General features: G+C 36.2%; 1 protein-coding gene across 10 annotated transcripts in view; it reads right to left on the bottom strand.

Moving 5' to 3' along the window:
• Nucleotides 1-895: 895 nt before the first annotated feature.
• The window catches only part of GOLGA4 (golgin A4), a 128,239-nt gene continuing 114,673 nt past the window's right edge, over nucleotides 896-14,461 (bottom strand). For 5 of the 10 annotated variants that reach the window (XM_065052030.1, XM_065052026.1, XM_065052027.1 and 2 more), the window contains 7 exons: nucleotides 14,253-14,273; nucleotides 14,012-14,080; nucleotides 13,302-13,377; nucleotides 10,980-11,083; nucleotides 5,839-5,944; nucleotides 3,661-3,724; nucleotides 896-1,638 (listed from right to left, as the gene is read on the bottom strand). In XM_065052030.1, coding sequence (XP_064908102.1) covers nucleotides 3,672-3,724; nucleotides 5,839-5,944; nucleotides 10,980-11,083; nucleotides 13,302-13,377; nucleotides 14,012-14,080; nucleotides 14,253-14,273 — 429 coding nt within the window. In that variant the 3' untranslated portion in view covers nucleotides 896-1,638; nucleotides 3,661-3,671. Of the gene's footprint in view, nucleotides 1,639-3,660; nucleotides 3,725-5,838; nucleotides 5,945-10,979; nucleotides 11,084-13,301; nucleotides 13,378-14,011; nucleotides 14,081-14,252; nucleotides 14,274-14,461 lie in introns of those variants that run through there. The other 5 variants (XM_065052024.1, XM_065052031.1, XM_065052023.1 and 2 more) reach the window with 5 other exon arrangements.

Genomic DNA, 14,461 nt, shown 5'->3' with positions numbered 1-14,461 from the left:
AGAGGGTTATGGGGGAGTTATGCAAGAAAAGGCTGAACTTCATAGACAATCAGAGGCAAATATTGGGGATGCAGAGTCTTGAAATGCCAATAATCACAACTCTAATACCATATGAAGCTGAGATTAGCTAGAAAGCAGTACAAGAAATACAAAATGTGGGTACACAGAAATACATAACTTCGGGTAGTGCCCCTGGACATGACAGCTGGAGCAGGACAACACATCAAACCTGTCAGTTTAGACCACACACACCAGTCAAACCCATTTCTGCAGTCATGAGAACCTGCTGCTCTCCTTGGCTAACAGGACAGCACTCAGAGGTTAAAAATGCTACTCATTTGAGTTAAAAATTACATTCTTTAAGGTTAAATTATGTCCATTGAGGTTAAGAACTATATTCTTTAAGGTTAAATTATGATCGTTGAGGTTAAAAATTATATCCATTGAGGACTGATCTCTTTGAACCATCTTGGCAAACTAGTATATACAATACAGGTGATGGTTATTGATATGGCAAGTATCAAAGTAGCTGGAGAACAAGTTAAATTTACCCATACTTGCATACCACTTCAGAGGATCACAACTTACATGCCAAAATGACCATTATTTAAAAGAACAAAAATACATAATTCAAAACTTTTACAAAGCAAACTTCCCTACTTGCTATATTCTCACGCCAGTGTCTCAGCTCACCATCGTTCTGTTTCACAGACTGTGATCCCTTGAAAATGTGAAGGTCTCCACTGACTCTTTACAGCTCCATGTACTTAAACAGCTCTTCTTATGAGAGGAATTTCAGCCTGGAAATGTCTCAGCTAAGGATGTCTTGAACAGAAATAAGAACAAAACTGGTGGATCCTTTTAGAAGAAAAATCATACCAAAGAAGTTCCAAAATTATACAGTAAATAAACTTTATTTCATCTCAGCTCTTGTCAGATTAGTGCTGTCAACAGTCACAGATCAGCATATGATACTGTTATGTATTAACTATTTACAATTTACAGTAACGTACTTTTCCTCCAGAAAATATAAGTACAAAAGCTAGGAGTAAACAAATGAGGTACTGCAATCTGTGTTTATTGTAGGCAAAAGCATATAGAAGTGACCTTTAGCAAACAATCGTAAGATCAAATGGGGAGAGAGTAGTCATCAAGAGTGCCTAGTTCATCAGGAAAATCACCTCAACTGCTACCCATCCAAAAGTATATTGCACAATTCATTCAGAAATAAAAAAATAAATAGAAGAAACAAACCATTTATTTCAACTCTTAAAAAACACCCAGTAAAGCCTGTATGGAGATACAGTAGTGGGCAATTCCTTCCTAGGATAAAGTCTTTTCTCTCCTTTAAAAAAATAACCTTTAACCCAAAATAGAAGACAGTGTTCAATAGAAGAGAAAAAAGACTCATCACCAGATAACCCCTGATTAGCGTTTCTTGTCAAGGCAGTTTTAACTATATTCATGGTCCAAAGGTGGTGCTGAGTTTTGGTTCTTGCTGTTCCATTTGTGACCTTGAATAACAGCTTTTCTTCGTGTCCCTTCCAAGGGACAACAACAGAGATATGAACATATTTCTAAGCAGCAGTGCTATGAGACATTCTCATCACAAGTTCTTCAAGATGGTCGTAGCCATGACTAGAAGAATGAAATGAAATGAAATGAACAAATGTCACATTATTCAGAACAACTTAGAAGCACTTAATATTAAAATAATAAAGACATTATTGCTTATTAATCAGAATAGGAGATGGAAGAATTTCAGGTAAGTCAATTTGCCAAATTATTAACTGATTTTGAGCAAGTAATTCCATTGCAATATCTGCAAAACAGTTGAGGAACTGATGAAAATGAAAATAACCTGTAGGAATACAGTCGGAAATAGATAGTCTACCACATCTTTGCATCTTAATCCAACAAAAAACAATGTTGTCCTCTCTGCATAAGGCCTATCACCAAACTGAAATGATCAAGTACAACTTTGGGGCTAGGGAAAAGTCTCCTCTACCAAGAAAATATTTAGTGCTTTCACAATGAAATCAGCATCATCAGGAAGAATATTATGCCATTTGCTGGCTATCTATTGACAGAAGTCGCAAAAATACTTGAGATAAAATAAGAAACTACAATCCAAAAATGAGGTTTGAACAGTTTCCATACACATTTGTTTAAGCTATGAAAGTAAACCAGGTAATTGCTGACATCAAGGTGAAAATCAAGCCCTTCTGCAACATGCTTCAAATATGGCTGCAAAGGCCTGAATTTTTGACGCTGGTATCACAGACAGCATGACAATAATTTAAATTTCAAACATGCTTCCTGCAATAGTGTTGTAAACAGCTTTGTCCTATCACTCCCAAAAATTCCATTATTTTCAACAGAGCTGCTGATTCTGTCAAGATGTGATCAAGGCTGGGAGGCAAACAGTCCAAACTCTGTTGCATTTTAAGTGCAATAAAATGAATCTGCTACTGCATTCAAAGGTTTAAAGGAACACAAAATAAAGTAGAACCCGTGACTGCTAAGATGGATAGGTTTTTTTCCTTTGAAAAAGGTATTATTTTGTACTATAGGCTATATTTGGATGACTGCAAGTGAGAAAGATTGCCTGTCAGCTGCACTGTGATAGGTGTCAATGGAAACAGCCCAAGTCAGCCCATTTTGCCCTGGTGGTGGTCCAGGACAACGGCTGCATTTCATCCCACTGATAGCGATTGCTTCACCTGCACCAAACCAATTCCTGGCAACTGTGCAAAGGAGAAAGAGGAAAGTTGGGCTGGCCGTTTCCTATCTGAAGAGTGCAATAAATATCGTACACCACTAACAACTCAAATTACGATCTTACCATGCAGAGCAGAAGGTTTTAACTGTAAACTTCCGTATCCTTCTCCTCTCTCAACTGTTACTGCTTGTGTGCTCCTTCTTTAGCTTGGCTAGTCTAATGCAACCTGCACCTCTAGGCCCAAATTAGCTGTTGCTTTTCTGTAACACCACAATTAGTGTCACAGATTCATAACAAAAGTAGCTTAATAAAACCTGAAAAAAAGGCCCAGTAAACTGAGAGCGTAAAGCTCCCCAAATTGTTCTCCCTTATTTCTCTGCTCTAGCTTCCCTTGGTACCAAGCCAAAACTCTGATTCAGAAAGTTATTGCTGTTTAAACGCAACCAAATTCTAATTCCTTCACAGAGAATGTCTCATGAATGCTTTTAACATAATCCATTTTCATATTGATAAGATGTAATAATTTATTTCAAGCAGTATGGTGTATGTCTCCTATATATCTGTGGAAGCTCAGAAAGTGAATAAAGAGAAAACAAAGCCAAGTGCAATAAAATTAAGTATTACATATTAATTGATTTAAAATCTGATTTGGTTTTTTCTACAACTGAGATTTCTGTAGCTCAATCAACAATTCAAATTATGCTTATAACTCAAAAAGATTTGTTTTGAATCAATATTTACCATTTTGAAACTTGGCTTTGTAAAGCAAAACATGATTACGAGTAGAATAAAGTTTATCATATACATATAGAACCAAAAAATTATTTTTTTAAAGGAACAAAAGCAGACAAGAAAAAAAACACAACAAAAAACAGAAGAATGATTAATCCATAGGTTTCATCTTTCAATAAAACAAATATGTATTAGGCTTCACTCACCCACATGCTAACTAAGCACAGACTGATGGGATATTCAGAAGATACCACTGCGAGGTGAGGCAAACTACAAAGCCAGGAAGAAAACAGCTTATTTGACTACTTTGTTAATAGTGTAAATGAGAACTCTGCTACTCATCTACTGCTTACAGATGAGTATGCTACAGTTAGAGCACAACAACTATGTAGTAAAATCTAGATTAGTGGAGGAGATACATTGATCTAGCACATATTTATGGACATAGGAATTTGTCAAAAGTTTTCAGAAACCTGTTAAATATATGTCCACTAAGAGGGTAAATAATTACTCACAGACACTTATTACTACACACACTTACTCTTTTCCAGTAGCACAGTTAATTAACTATTTACACATTAATATTACTTACAGATGTTTTGGCCATAAACTGAAATACAGAAACAACCAAGCTTTATATTAAAAATGCACATTTATGTTGTAGATCAGGACTTTATTGCTCAGATCAAAATACTGGGCATTTTAAAACACTGGCATCACTCCAATATGAAGTGTGGAGAAGTACTAATGTCATGTTAGTAAATGTCAATAGACACAAAACAAAAGCACAAGCATATTTCTTGATAGAATATCTTACTGAGACTCCTCCTACTTTTCAGTCCTAACAGAACTACAGAAGACCAGCCAGAAATATTGATTTGTGCTTCAGTAAACAAACTCAGTAACTTTGAAAGTGAAGAAAGAAATTAATCTATCCTCCATAATATGCCTAACATGCCCTAATATTTGAGTTTCCATAAGACATCTCACTTAATCTCTTGGTGGATTTTGAAAGGAGAAAATTCATATGTTAGATCTGAGCCAAGCAGGGACTGCTACGTGAAACCAAAGAAGATTTTGATCAGGACATGAAGCTCTTTAAATTACATTATCCTTAACAATCGAAGCACTTGCAGCCTGTAAAAAAACTCAGTAGCTAAAATGTTCCAGCCAAATTTAATACCAAGAACAAAAATCTGTTGTATGAATTCAAGTTAAAGTTTCATTTTGTAACAGAAGTTGGGAATGCCTGTTTTAAGGAGACCAGCTTTCAAGTATCGAAAAGCTGAAGGGACTGCAAACAAAGGTCCAAGACACTCCCAAACCTACTAAGTGTACAGGAAATTGCTAAAATATATACACTTTCCTCCTGTTTGATACTTCAAGCAAATAAATGCTAGAATTTATATTTTTTAAACTTTTGTTTTAATGGATCAACAGGTCTTTAATGTAATTGCTTCAACTAAAATCTAAAAATGTTTAAAATTTTATCTTATTCTGTTTCTGCTAGTGTTAAATAAATATATATGTAGGGCAGTAAGAGAAAGAGAATGCAATTCTTCCTTTCACTTTAATACCTAGGCGTTCTACCAAGCTGACTCACAAAGAGAGGGATTATCGTGTTGACTCCAGATACAATGCAGAGTAAACCATTATTGCAGTTTTCGTCTTAATAAGAAATAGCTCTAATACATAAAATAGTAACAGTAATAGCAAAGAAATGCTTATGCTCATGTATTCTTCTTTTTTTGGGTCTGCTTCTCAAACTCAAATTCATCTTTCCGGTAAACAGACCAAAGTGAAGAGAAGACCCTTTTTTTAAATTGTTTTTTAAAAGTCTTGTTAGGACACTCACTTCAGATAGAATGACCTAAATCTACGTATCTCACTTCAAACACACACATCCCAAGTGACCGAGCTAATCGGTTTTCTTTTCTACAAGGAAAATGGCTATTGTTTTTGCCAGAAATTTTATCCCAAGGCCGAAATATCTCTCATATTTTTAATGAAAACTGGTATGACTCCACAGAAACTTCTGAATTTAAACACATCTTTTTCTGTCAGATTACTTTTTTCATCAGAAAATTAATCTGAGGAATAGTAGTGATGAGTAAACTAGCTTTGTTCTGTTGTACTCATAGTTATCAGAAATATGGGTTAACTGATTATGAGAAACACTAGCTAAGAAAATATGCTTGCTTTTTTTCTCACTCCTGAAATCTACATCTGGAATGTGACATTCCACTGTAGAAGGAGGAAGGAGAGAGAAAAGGAGTTTCCTTGAATACAGACACAGGGAAAAAGAAGACTTAAAAGAAAGTTTCTAATTCCTTATTCTTGCAACCTAATCTCTTGCATAAACTTGATTTACTTATATAATTTACCAATGGTCGAGCATCTTCTCGTTCTAGTATCTTCTGAGTCTGATCTGCTGGGAACTTCAGCACTGTTGTTATAACCTTGGCCATTGTCTAAAAAGAAATATATCACCTATAAGTAATTTAATATGCACTAAAATGCTTTGTAATATTTTGAAAAGCATTTCACTTAAGAATACTATACAATACTATTTTAGTAATGTCAATCGAAAATACAGTGAAACCAGTACGATATCATCACATACGGATAACATGTTACGTGAATTATATGAAAATGATTAAGAGTCTTCATTTCACATTGTCACAAACTGCAGCTATTGTAATACCATATAAGCTCTATGGTAACTGCTCAAATACTTGAAGTCCATTAATAAGCCAGTATACTGTTACAAATACTGCTCCAAGCACATTCGATCTTAGCACGGCCTTTCTGAAAGGCACATTTCAAGCACATGGCACTTGAGAGAGTCCTTATGGATTCAACTATATTCACATCATCCAAGTATTTTGTAAAGAAATGAAACATTGAGAAAGCAGATCCAATGTCAGATGTGCAACTCCAGTTGTGCAAATATTTTTAATGGATATATAATAAGCCCATATTTAAACAGCAAATCATTTAGACATCCTCAGATGCAAGAATGTAAGAATATCAAAAGCTTTGTGTAAAACAGGCAATGATTATTTCCATTTTATAAACAGATGAGTGGGAAGAAAAAAAATCCAAAAGGCACAAAACAAGGTTCAGGTGACTTTTACAATAAAGGTCAAAGTAAGGGCTGCAGTTCAGCTAAAACAGAAGGTGATTGCTACAAACCCAGGACTGCTGCTCTTAAAGAATGTGGATGAGATAAGATTGCTGCTCTCAGTATCCACTGTTTACTACCAGTGGAATGAAGAGGGAGGCTGCAGCAACAAAGCAGCTGCAGGACCCAAATGACTGCAGCTAAAAGTAAGAGGTTGAAGCTTTAATTTGCAACAATTCTTTCAGTATATAACTTAAATAGGGATAAAAAAAGAAAACAAACAAACAAAAACCCAAGCCCTGTTGAATCCTTTCAGCTCAAAAAGCTTAATTTTAACATATTAATAGTTCCCGTAATTAAGAAGTGCCTCTACTGCAGTTCCCAGATACATGAAGGAATGTGCTCAGCGCTACAAACTAACATCACACTTTCCTAATTTCTCTTGCCAGAATCCTCATTGCCATAATTCAGGACTGAAAGATTGGAAAGCATTGGGTTTACAATCTGTTCGAACTGTTTGTAACAGAGCTATGAAGAAAGCCCGCTCTTAACCATTTTCTACAGGACACAATGGTATGCAACTGTTAAAGAAAAAATCTACAGACGCTGCAAATACTCCAAGAAAGTACGGATACTTATGTGCCAACCTAAATAGGGGCTATCTGAAACCTTCTTTCCTGAAAATGACCATTTTGTAATTTATCACTAGCAGTGACTTGATATCTTCTCCAAGTTTTTGAGGCCACTAGGGAGATTTCGAAGCAGAATTATTCAACACTATTCAGAGTTGCATAGTTCATAAACAAGGACTGCAGATCTCAGGACAGCATGTTCAACACAGGCTTCTCTAACAGTCTATTCTACTATTAAAAACCCCTAATAACTCATTAAGTGTGTGAGTACACATACATGTTCCCAAGTGTGCATCTCTATTTCTACCTATAGAAAGACCCTGAGCTTTCCCAAACATAATAGTTAGTCCTGCTATAAGAGCTGATAGTTTGCATTCCCATTTCTTTCTATGAGGTTGATATATTCAGATATGTCATCTCTGAAAAAACTACTTTTACAATGATACCAATCAGTCCTCTCTGTAATTCAAGAGCTGCTGGTCAAAGGCAGAACCTTTAAAATCCAAATTTTACAGAAATATCCCTTGTTTTTCTGCAGTGCACAAGAGCATGTCGAGGTGCCAGATAAAGATCTGCATAAATGTACTATCTCCGACACAGATGTATATTCCATTACATTCTTCCATGCACCTAGCTGATATCGACACACATATTTACTATATATACAAACCTCAGACTGACTTTTCTGGCCTCAGAACAGACTCCAAAGAGCATAATGAATTTACAAGCAGAGCATCTAGGATTTCTGCAAGACTTAAGAATTGGTGTGCAGTACAGCTGGACAGCACAACTATTCATGTGTCTATAGAAAATATTATTTAATTTGACCTAGTGGTGTATGCCATGTACTTCCAGATTCAGATATTCTGAACAAGTTGTAAGCTAAGAAAAAGCTGGCAATCTCATTTCGGTTATCCTGCCAAGGAAGAGGCAAAAATAAAGCTGGTCTGCAGGGCAAGACAGTAAAATCCCCCAGCAAAGACACATACCGTTTACAGAGAATGTGGTAGCTTACAAGTCCCACATTAGGACCATCATTCCTGACTCTTAGATACTGAGCCACAATCAACCCTCAACATGTCTCTTCTGTCTCCAGCACTGTAACACAACTGATGCATTCATTAATGTCTATTTAATATGATTCCAGGATCATTTACCAAGCTGCATAATTGGCACCGCCCCTCCCCGCAGATAATTTACACAGATTCTCTTGGAACTCCTTTCAGTAAAGGCGAATTAATGTCCATAGAGATCACCGATTCCACTGCCTTTGAGATATGGCATATTTATTTTTACTGTAAAAGGAGATTCTGCACAGCGAAAGGCCACCAGAATGATCTTACAAGGGAAAATTAGAAAAAAATTGCCTTGTCTGGTCCAGGAAAACAAAAGCTGAGAGAAAGTTATGTCTGTACCATAGAGGCAAATCTCAACATAGATCTCTTAACTTGAGGAGTGTGCTGGAGAAAGAAGCACATGTTAATACTGCACTAACACACTTAGACTCTGTTTAAAAGATTTTATCAATCACATTGTCATTGCTCGTGGTGCTCCAGCCAGTGTAGCAGGATTAAACCAGTTTTTGAGATATGGTTCAGTAAATGTAACATTATACAATACTATCTCTATGAGATCAGACACTAAGCTCAGTGTCTTCTAGCACCACACCTAATGGCCGAAAGAAAACCAGCATATGAAATCGGCTCAAAAGCACTTTTTGAAGTCAAAGTGAAGACACCAAAGTATCTCTGTATTTACATTAGTAAAAACGCTAACATTCATTCCACTTTAATTTTCCATTAGTAAATGCCAGTACAGCTACAATCTTGAGCAGTTAGTAATAGCAAACTAGACAATACCAGAAATTCTTCCCTTCTTCCAATACATCAGAACATTTACTACTCTTGAGTAAGAATTGCTGAGGTAATCAAATTTGTATGAACACCTAATAGAGATGAATACAATCACATTCACTTTTAAGAACTCTGTCATTCTCTCTTACCTATCTGCATCTAATTTGCCAAAGCTAAAAATTGTAGTGCTTTGAAAATAATTTCTGCTGGTTGTTTGTTTAAATATATTTCCCCTTTCAATCATATAAACTTTTAAACAACTCCTTCCCAAGTTATTGTAGGAATCTGATGTCTCTCTTCTCTGATTTTTTTTTTGTCCCAATATTCATCTGCTTTTAGGAGCCAGTGTGCAGGCAATGTTGTAATGGCATCTTCTGGCTAAATAAAAATTAATCTCCAGAGCAAATAAATACATGTATAGGTATACAAACATATAAATCTATACATATAAATGCATACATACATAAATTTATTATGCTTATTCATATAGCTTTTATTTAAAGCCATTGAAAGAAAGAGACCTAAAGTCAACTTATTTTAGAAGCGATTGTAGTTGCTGTTATTGAAGAAGTCAACTGCAAATTTTAGTACATTACTGTTAAAAAGGAAAAAAACCCTCACAATTTTTCATTCACAGTTTTGAGGTAGGCATATTAATGTGTTGAAAACCAGTGAAAAATAGCCTTAACGAGTGACAAAAGAGGTCTCAAACTAGGTATTCTGGAACGCAAATTTGTGACATCCACCACCTATTTGCAATAGCCATCTACTGCTGCCTCAAAACTTCTTGAAATTGAAACATTACTGACAATGTTGTTTAGAATTTTCTCTTGTCCAAGTCCCTCACAATTCAAAATCATAAAATCATTCTTTAACGATTTCAGTTGTTTTTTATTAAAGTAGCAGAGCCATCCAATGAGCCACAGGCTTGTGAACAGAAGCTAACTTGTGATTCTAGGTTTTCTGGATCAGGGATTTTTATTTTTAATAAAAAAGGAATTAATATCAAAGTGAAAAATGGGATAAAAAGTGAAAGGAAGAGGAATCTCATAAGGACAAGATGTCCTGCACAAACCAAGTTTTATTCCGCACAGAACACAATGAGAACCACGATAATTAACGTAGAAACCTGCATAAAACCTCTCTGCTTAACAGTAGTCCAAGTTGAAAGCAGTGCAACAAAGAATGGAGGAACTCCAGGAAGGAGAAAAAAAAAATCATCCACATAGTATTTATTGTCCAAGAAAAACGTTTGTGTTATGACATACTTTTTCTGAACATGATCAATCTCTAAGCATCACTGCTGTCGCAAGCTAGTAAAATGTCAATGTAGGAATGATTGCACAAGCTTGCAGCATACAAGAAGCTGCCTACTGTGCAGTTTTTCACTGCTTTTAAGAGTAAATTTATATTATCTAGACAAGGCATACAGATTTGGGAGCCCTATAAAACATTTTTAAGAAGCAATTAAAGAGATATTTCACCATTTCAGAGCTACTAACAAACTATTATTTAATCCAACTGTTACTTGCCATGTTTGCAACAAGGTGATAACAAAAGAGCACTTTTGCTAGTATTGTGCATACCAGCTTTCACAGTTCATAAAGTCTGACTGGCAACAGGGTATTTGCAAGTAAAACCATACCTACCTATAAAAGTTTTTGTCTCCATAGGTATATTAGTGAGAGATATGACAATGCCCCTTTCCCCTGTCAGCCATCTTGGCATGCCAACAAAGTTTTTAAGGTAGGGATCATGCTCCTTTGGAAAAAAACCTGAAAACCTGTTGAATCCCAGTGTCAGTAATAAACAGCATGTAATGAATCACAAACACATGGTACTTCAAATTTAGACAGCAAGGATGATAAACTCTGTTCTAACCTGAATCACATGCCACCATATAAAACTTTCCATACCTTTGTCTCACGACCCATCATATATTCAAAGAGCACTTTCCTCAAGTATTCAAACTCAGTAGGCTCTCCAAAAAGGGAAACGTCAGTATGGTGAAGGTTTCCATCTGTGCAAACAAAACCAAGAGAAAATTTATACTGACAGTCACTCATATGAATCTAAATTTCACTAACGGCATGAAATTGAACAAGAACAAATGCCGGATTCTGCAGCTGGGATGGAATGATACTGAACACAAATCTAAATGGGGAGAGGAGTGGCTGGAGAGCAGCCCTGCAGGAAGGGATCGGGGGGTGCTGGTTGCCAGGAGGCTCAAAAGGAGTCAGCAGAGAGTGCCCTGGCAGCCAAGAGGGCAAACCCCATCCTGGGGACATCAAATACACCATAACCAGCTGGTCAAAAGAGGTGATTATTGCCCTGCATTTAGCTTTGGAGTGGTCTCACCTTGAGTATTGTATGCAGTTCTGCGCCCCACCATTTAAGAACGATGTTAACATACTTGAACATGTCCCAAGGAGGGCATCAAAGCTGGTGAAGGGGCCAGAAGGCATGTCCTCTGAGGAATGGCTTGGGACATGGGGTTTGTCTTGTTCAGAGAGATGGAGGCTGAGGCGCAACTGAAAGGGTTTTGGTTTCCTCTGCATAAACTCAGCAGAAATGTAAGGAACAGGCAAGATTTCCACACCATTCCTTATCAATGCACAAAGGGACATCAAGTGACATTTGCTACTACACTGTTTATGGTGAGATTTTCTTCTTGGAAAGAAGTCCTGAACTGTTTTGTGTTATGTACCACATTCTTCCTTGCACTTCAGTAGGTCTCTTCCTCCTTTCATGAAAGTCATGGTAGCCCTCTCAGCCTTTGTCCTGCCCCTTCTATAGGCCATCCATGCCCCTGCTCAACTGCTTAGTCTTTGTTTGCATTCATATTTAAGAAACTTCTTTACTCTGAGGGTGCCAGAGCACTGGAACAGGCTGTCCAGGGAGGTTGTGGAGTCTCCTTCTTTGGAGATATTAAAAACCTGCCCAGACACATTCCTGTGTGACCTGCTCTGGGTGAACCTGCTTTAGCAGGTGGGTTGGACTAGATGATTTCAAGAGGTTCCTTCCAGCCCCAACCATTCTGTAATTCTGTGAAACCAATGTACTTAGTCCTGACGGCCCTCAACTTCTAGTTTTCTTATTTGTTTATAAAATACCTTATCTTAAAAGAGTGGAAGGATAACATGGTAAAATAGGGTAAGAGCAGATATAAGAAAAATGAAATATTATTGCAGTGTTAATATTGTTTTTTTCCACTGAAATATTATTCATCTGTGCTGCCTACAAGGTTGTCAAGGAATCTGAACAACTGCAGAACACGAGACAGAAAGACAAACTTTAGATACCTTCCAAACAACACGTAATACAGGAGATGGAGAATACAAGCAAACAAGGAGTCCGGAGTAAACCAAAACACTACTGTTGAATATGATAGGCAGTGGAATACCAAACTTTAGGAATTGGGTTTTGCACTGACAACAGTGAAGGAAAATTTTGAGGAGAAATACCTATGGAGACTAAAGTTACTAGTTTTGCTTATTCTTACCAAGCAGAAATATGCATAATTTGATGAAAGGCCAGTAGCACAGGCCAAAAGCAAATTAAATTAGGTATTAGATTAATATGGGGAGTAAAGCCTTGAGACTAAGAGGTCTTGTTACGAAGAGGTGGTCTACAAGAGGTTAAAAACAACAATAATAATAAAGTGACATGGCTAAAGTAACACAGTGCAAAAAATATTTTTTATTGGAGTATTCTAAAAAGATATAGAATAGAGCACGTATTAAACCAAGAAAAGTAATATTATTGTGATCAAATGTCAGAGCAGGGTATCTTGGAAAGGAACTCTAATCACAAGAAGGGTAAAAGCCCAGATATGTAACACGAGAAAGGTCTGTAAAATCTAATATTTTTATAGTTAATAATTTTAAAGAGTCATGAAATGTATATTTAACTAGCCAAGACAAACGAATAATTCCTCGCCACCCACTTTCTAGTGTCACTTGCCTATACCACTCCCTCTGGGGATACAGAAAGCTAAAGAACTCTGATACAGAGCTATTCTAACTGTATGACATAAAACCAAACATCAAACAAAATGTCGTGGAGTTTGCTCATCTGAAATCACACACCAGCTCTCTTAGACAGGATAAAACAAGGGTAAGATGTCATAAAAACATACGAGTGTTTTAAAGAGACTGACATTTTCATAAATTGTCTAAACCAAAGCATAGCTTTCAAACAAACAAAACATTTATTTGTGATAAAAACTGTGTACTTACCTCCATACGGTGTTCCAACTGATGTGACATACATATTCTTCTCATATTTTTTCAGTCGGTCTTCCAGTACATGAATCTAAACCGAGAACAGTCAAAAAGACAAATGGTGTTCACTAGCAGCTAAAATAAGCATAACTGAGACACTTTTTAGCTAAAAATCATCACCTTCTATGAAAGCAAAATACATTTCCTTTCCGAGGAAGGAGAACATTACAAACCGTGTTATTAAAAATTGTCCCGGAGCTACTGAAGGTCATTAATGTGTACACATTTGTATATACACATAATTATATCCATAGCAAATGATATCTATATATCTATATATGTATTTTTACACATATACACATGTCTATTTTATACACATAAACATAGGTAAAAAATGACAAAAATAGTACCTAACATCAAAAAGATTCAGTTTAGAAAAAGAAGAGATCCATAATTTCATGAAGACCACTGTTCATTTTTCACTGTGCAAATGTGCTAACTTGTATCCCAAGCATGTGGTATTTTCATTTGCAGGCGACAGAGGAGTACTTGGAAAAGCGCACAGATCGCCTGAGAGCAAGTCTGAGTCAAAACCATTTTAGGTGCATATTATTTCCATACTACCTGTGTGGAGACGTGCTACATCATCACTTGAAAAGAACAAACCGTTCAATATTGCAAACAGGATCAAGAATACTTTTTACTTGTTCAAACAGCGCCCTTACCTGCTCCTTCAACTCCTGCTCTTTCAGTTTTGAATCATTGACTAGTGTTGTCTTCTGTGCAAGCTGTGCCTGAAAGAACAGCCACATGGAAATCATCAGGAAACTAAGGATACCTCATGGCTATCTTTTCAATAAACTTCTTTCTCCCTTTTAACACAAACTTATAAGCATTATTTCAGTTTTCAAACTGCTGTGAAACAGAATTACTCAGACACCAAAATCAATAAAATACAAGACTTACCTGAAGTTCTGCTACTGCAACCTAGAAAAACAACAAAAAAATTATATTACAATGTATGAAAAATACTGAATATATCAAGCACTGGACACAGGTATAAAAAGAAAGAAATATCAACCTCCTAGTTCCAATAGAATATCTTAATTGAGGATGATAAAAACTGAAATAACTAAATTAAACATGTAAAAATAAGTAGTCCTATAAATACAGTT

The sequence above is a fragment of the Columba livia genome, chromosome 2 (genome assembly GCF_036013475.1).
Source record: "Columba livia isolate bColLiv1 breed racing homer chromosome 2, bColLiv1.pat.W.v2, whole genome shotgun sequence".
NCBI classification, from domain to species: domain Eukaryota; kingdom Metazoa; phylum Chordata; class Aves; order Columbiformes; family Columbidae; genus Columba; species Columba livia.
The sequence above is the reverse complement of the archived record's forward strand: the minus strand, read 5'-3'. Positions and strand labels throughout refer to the sequence as shown.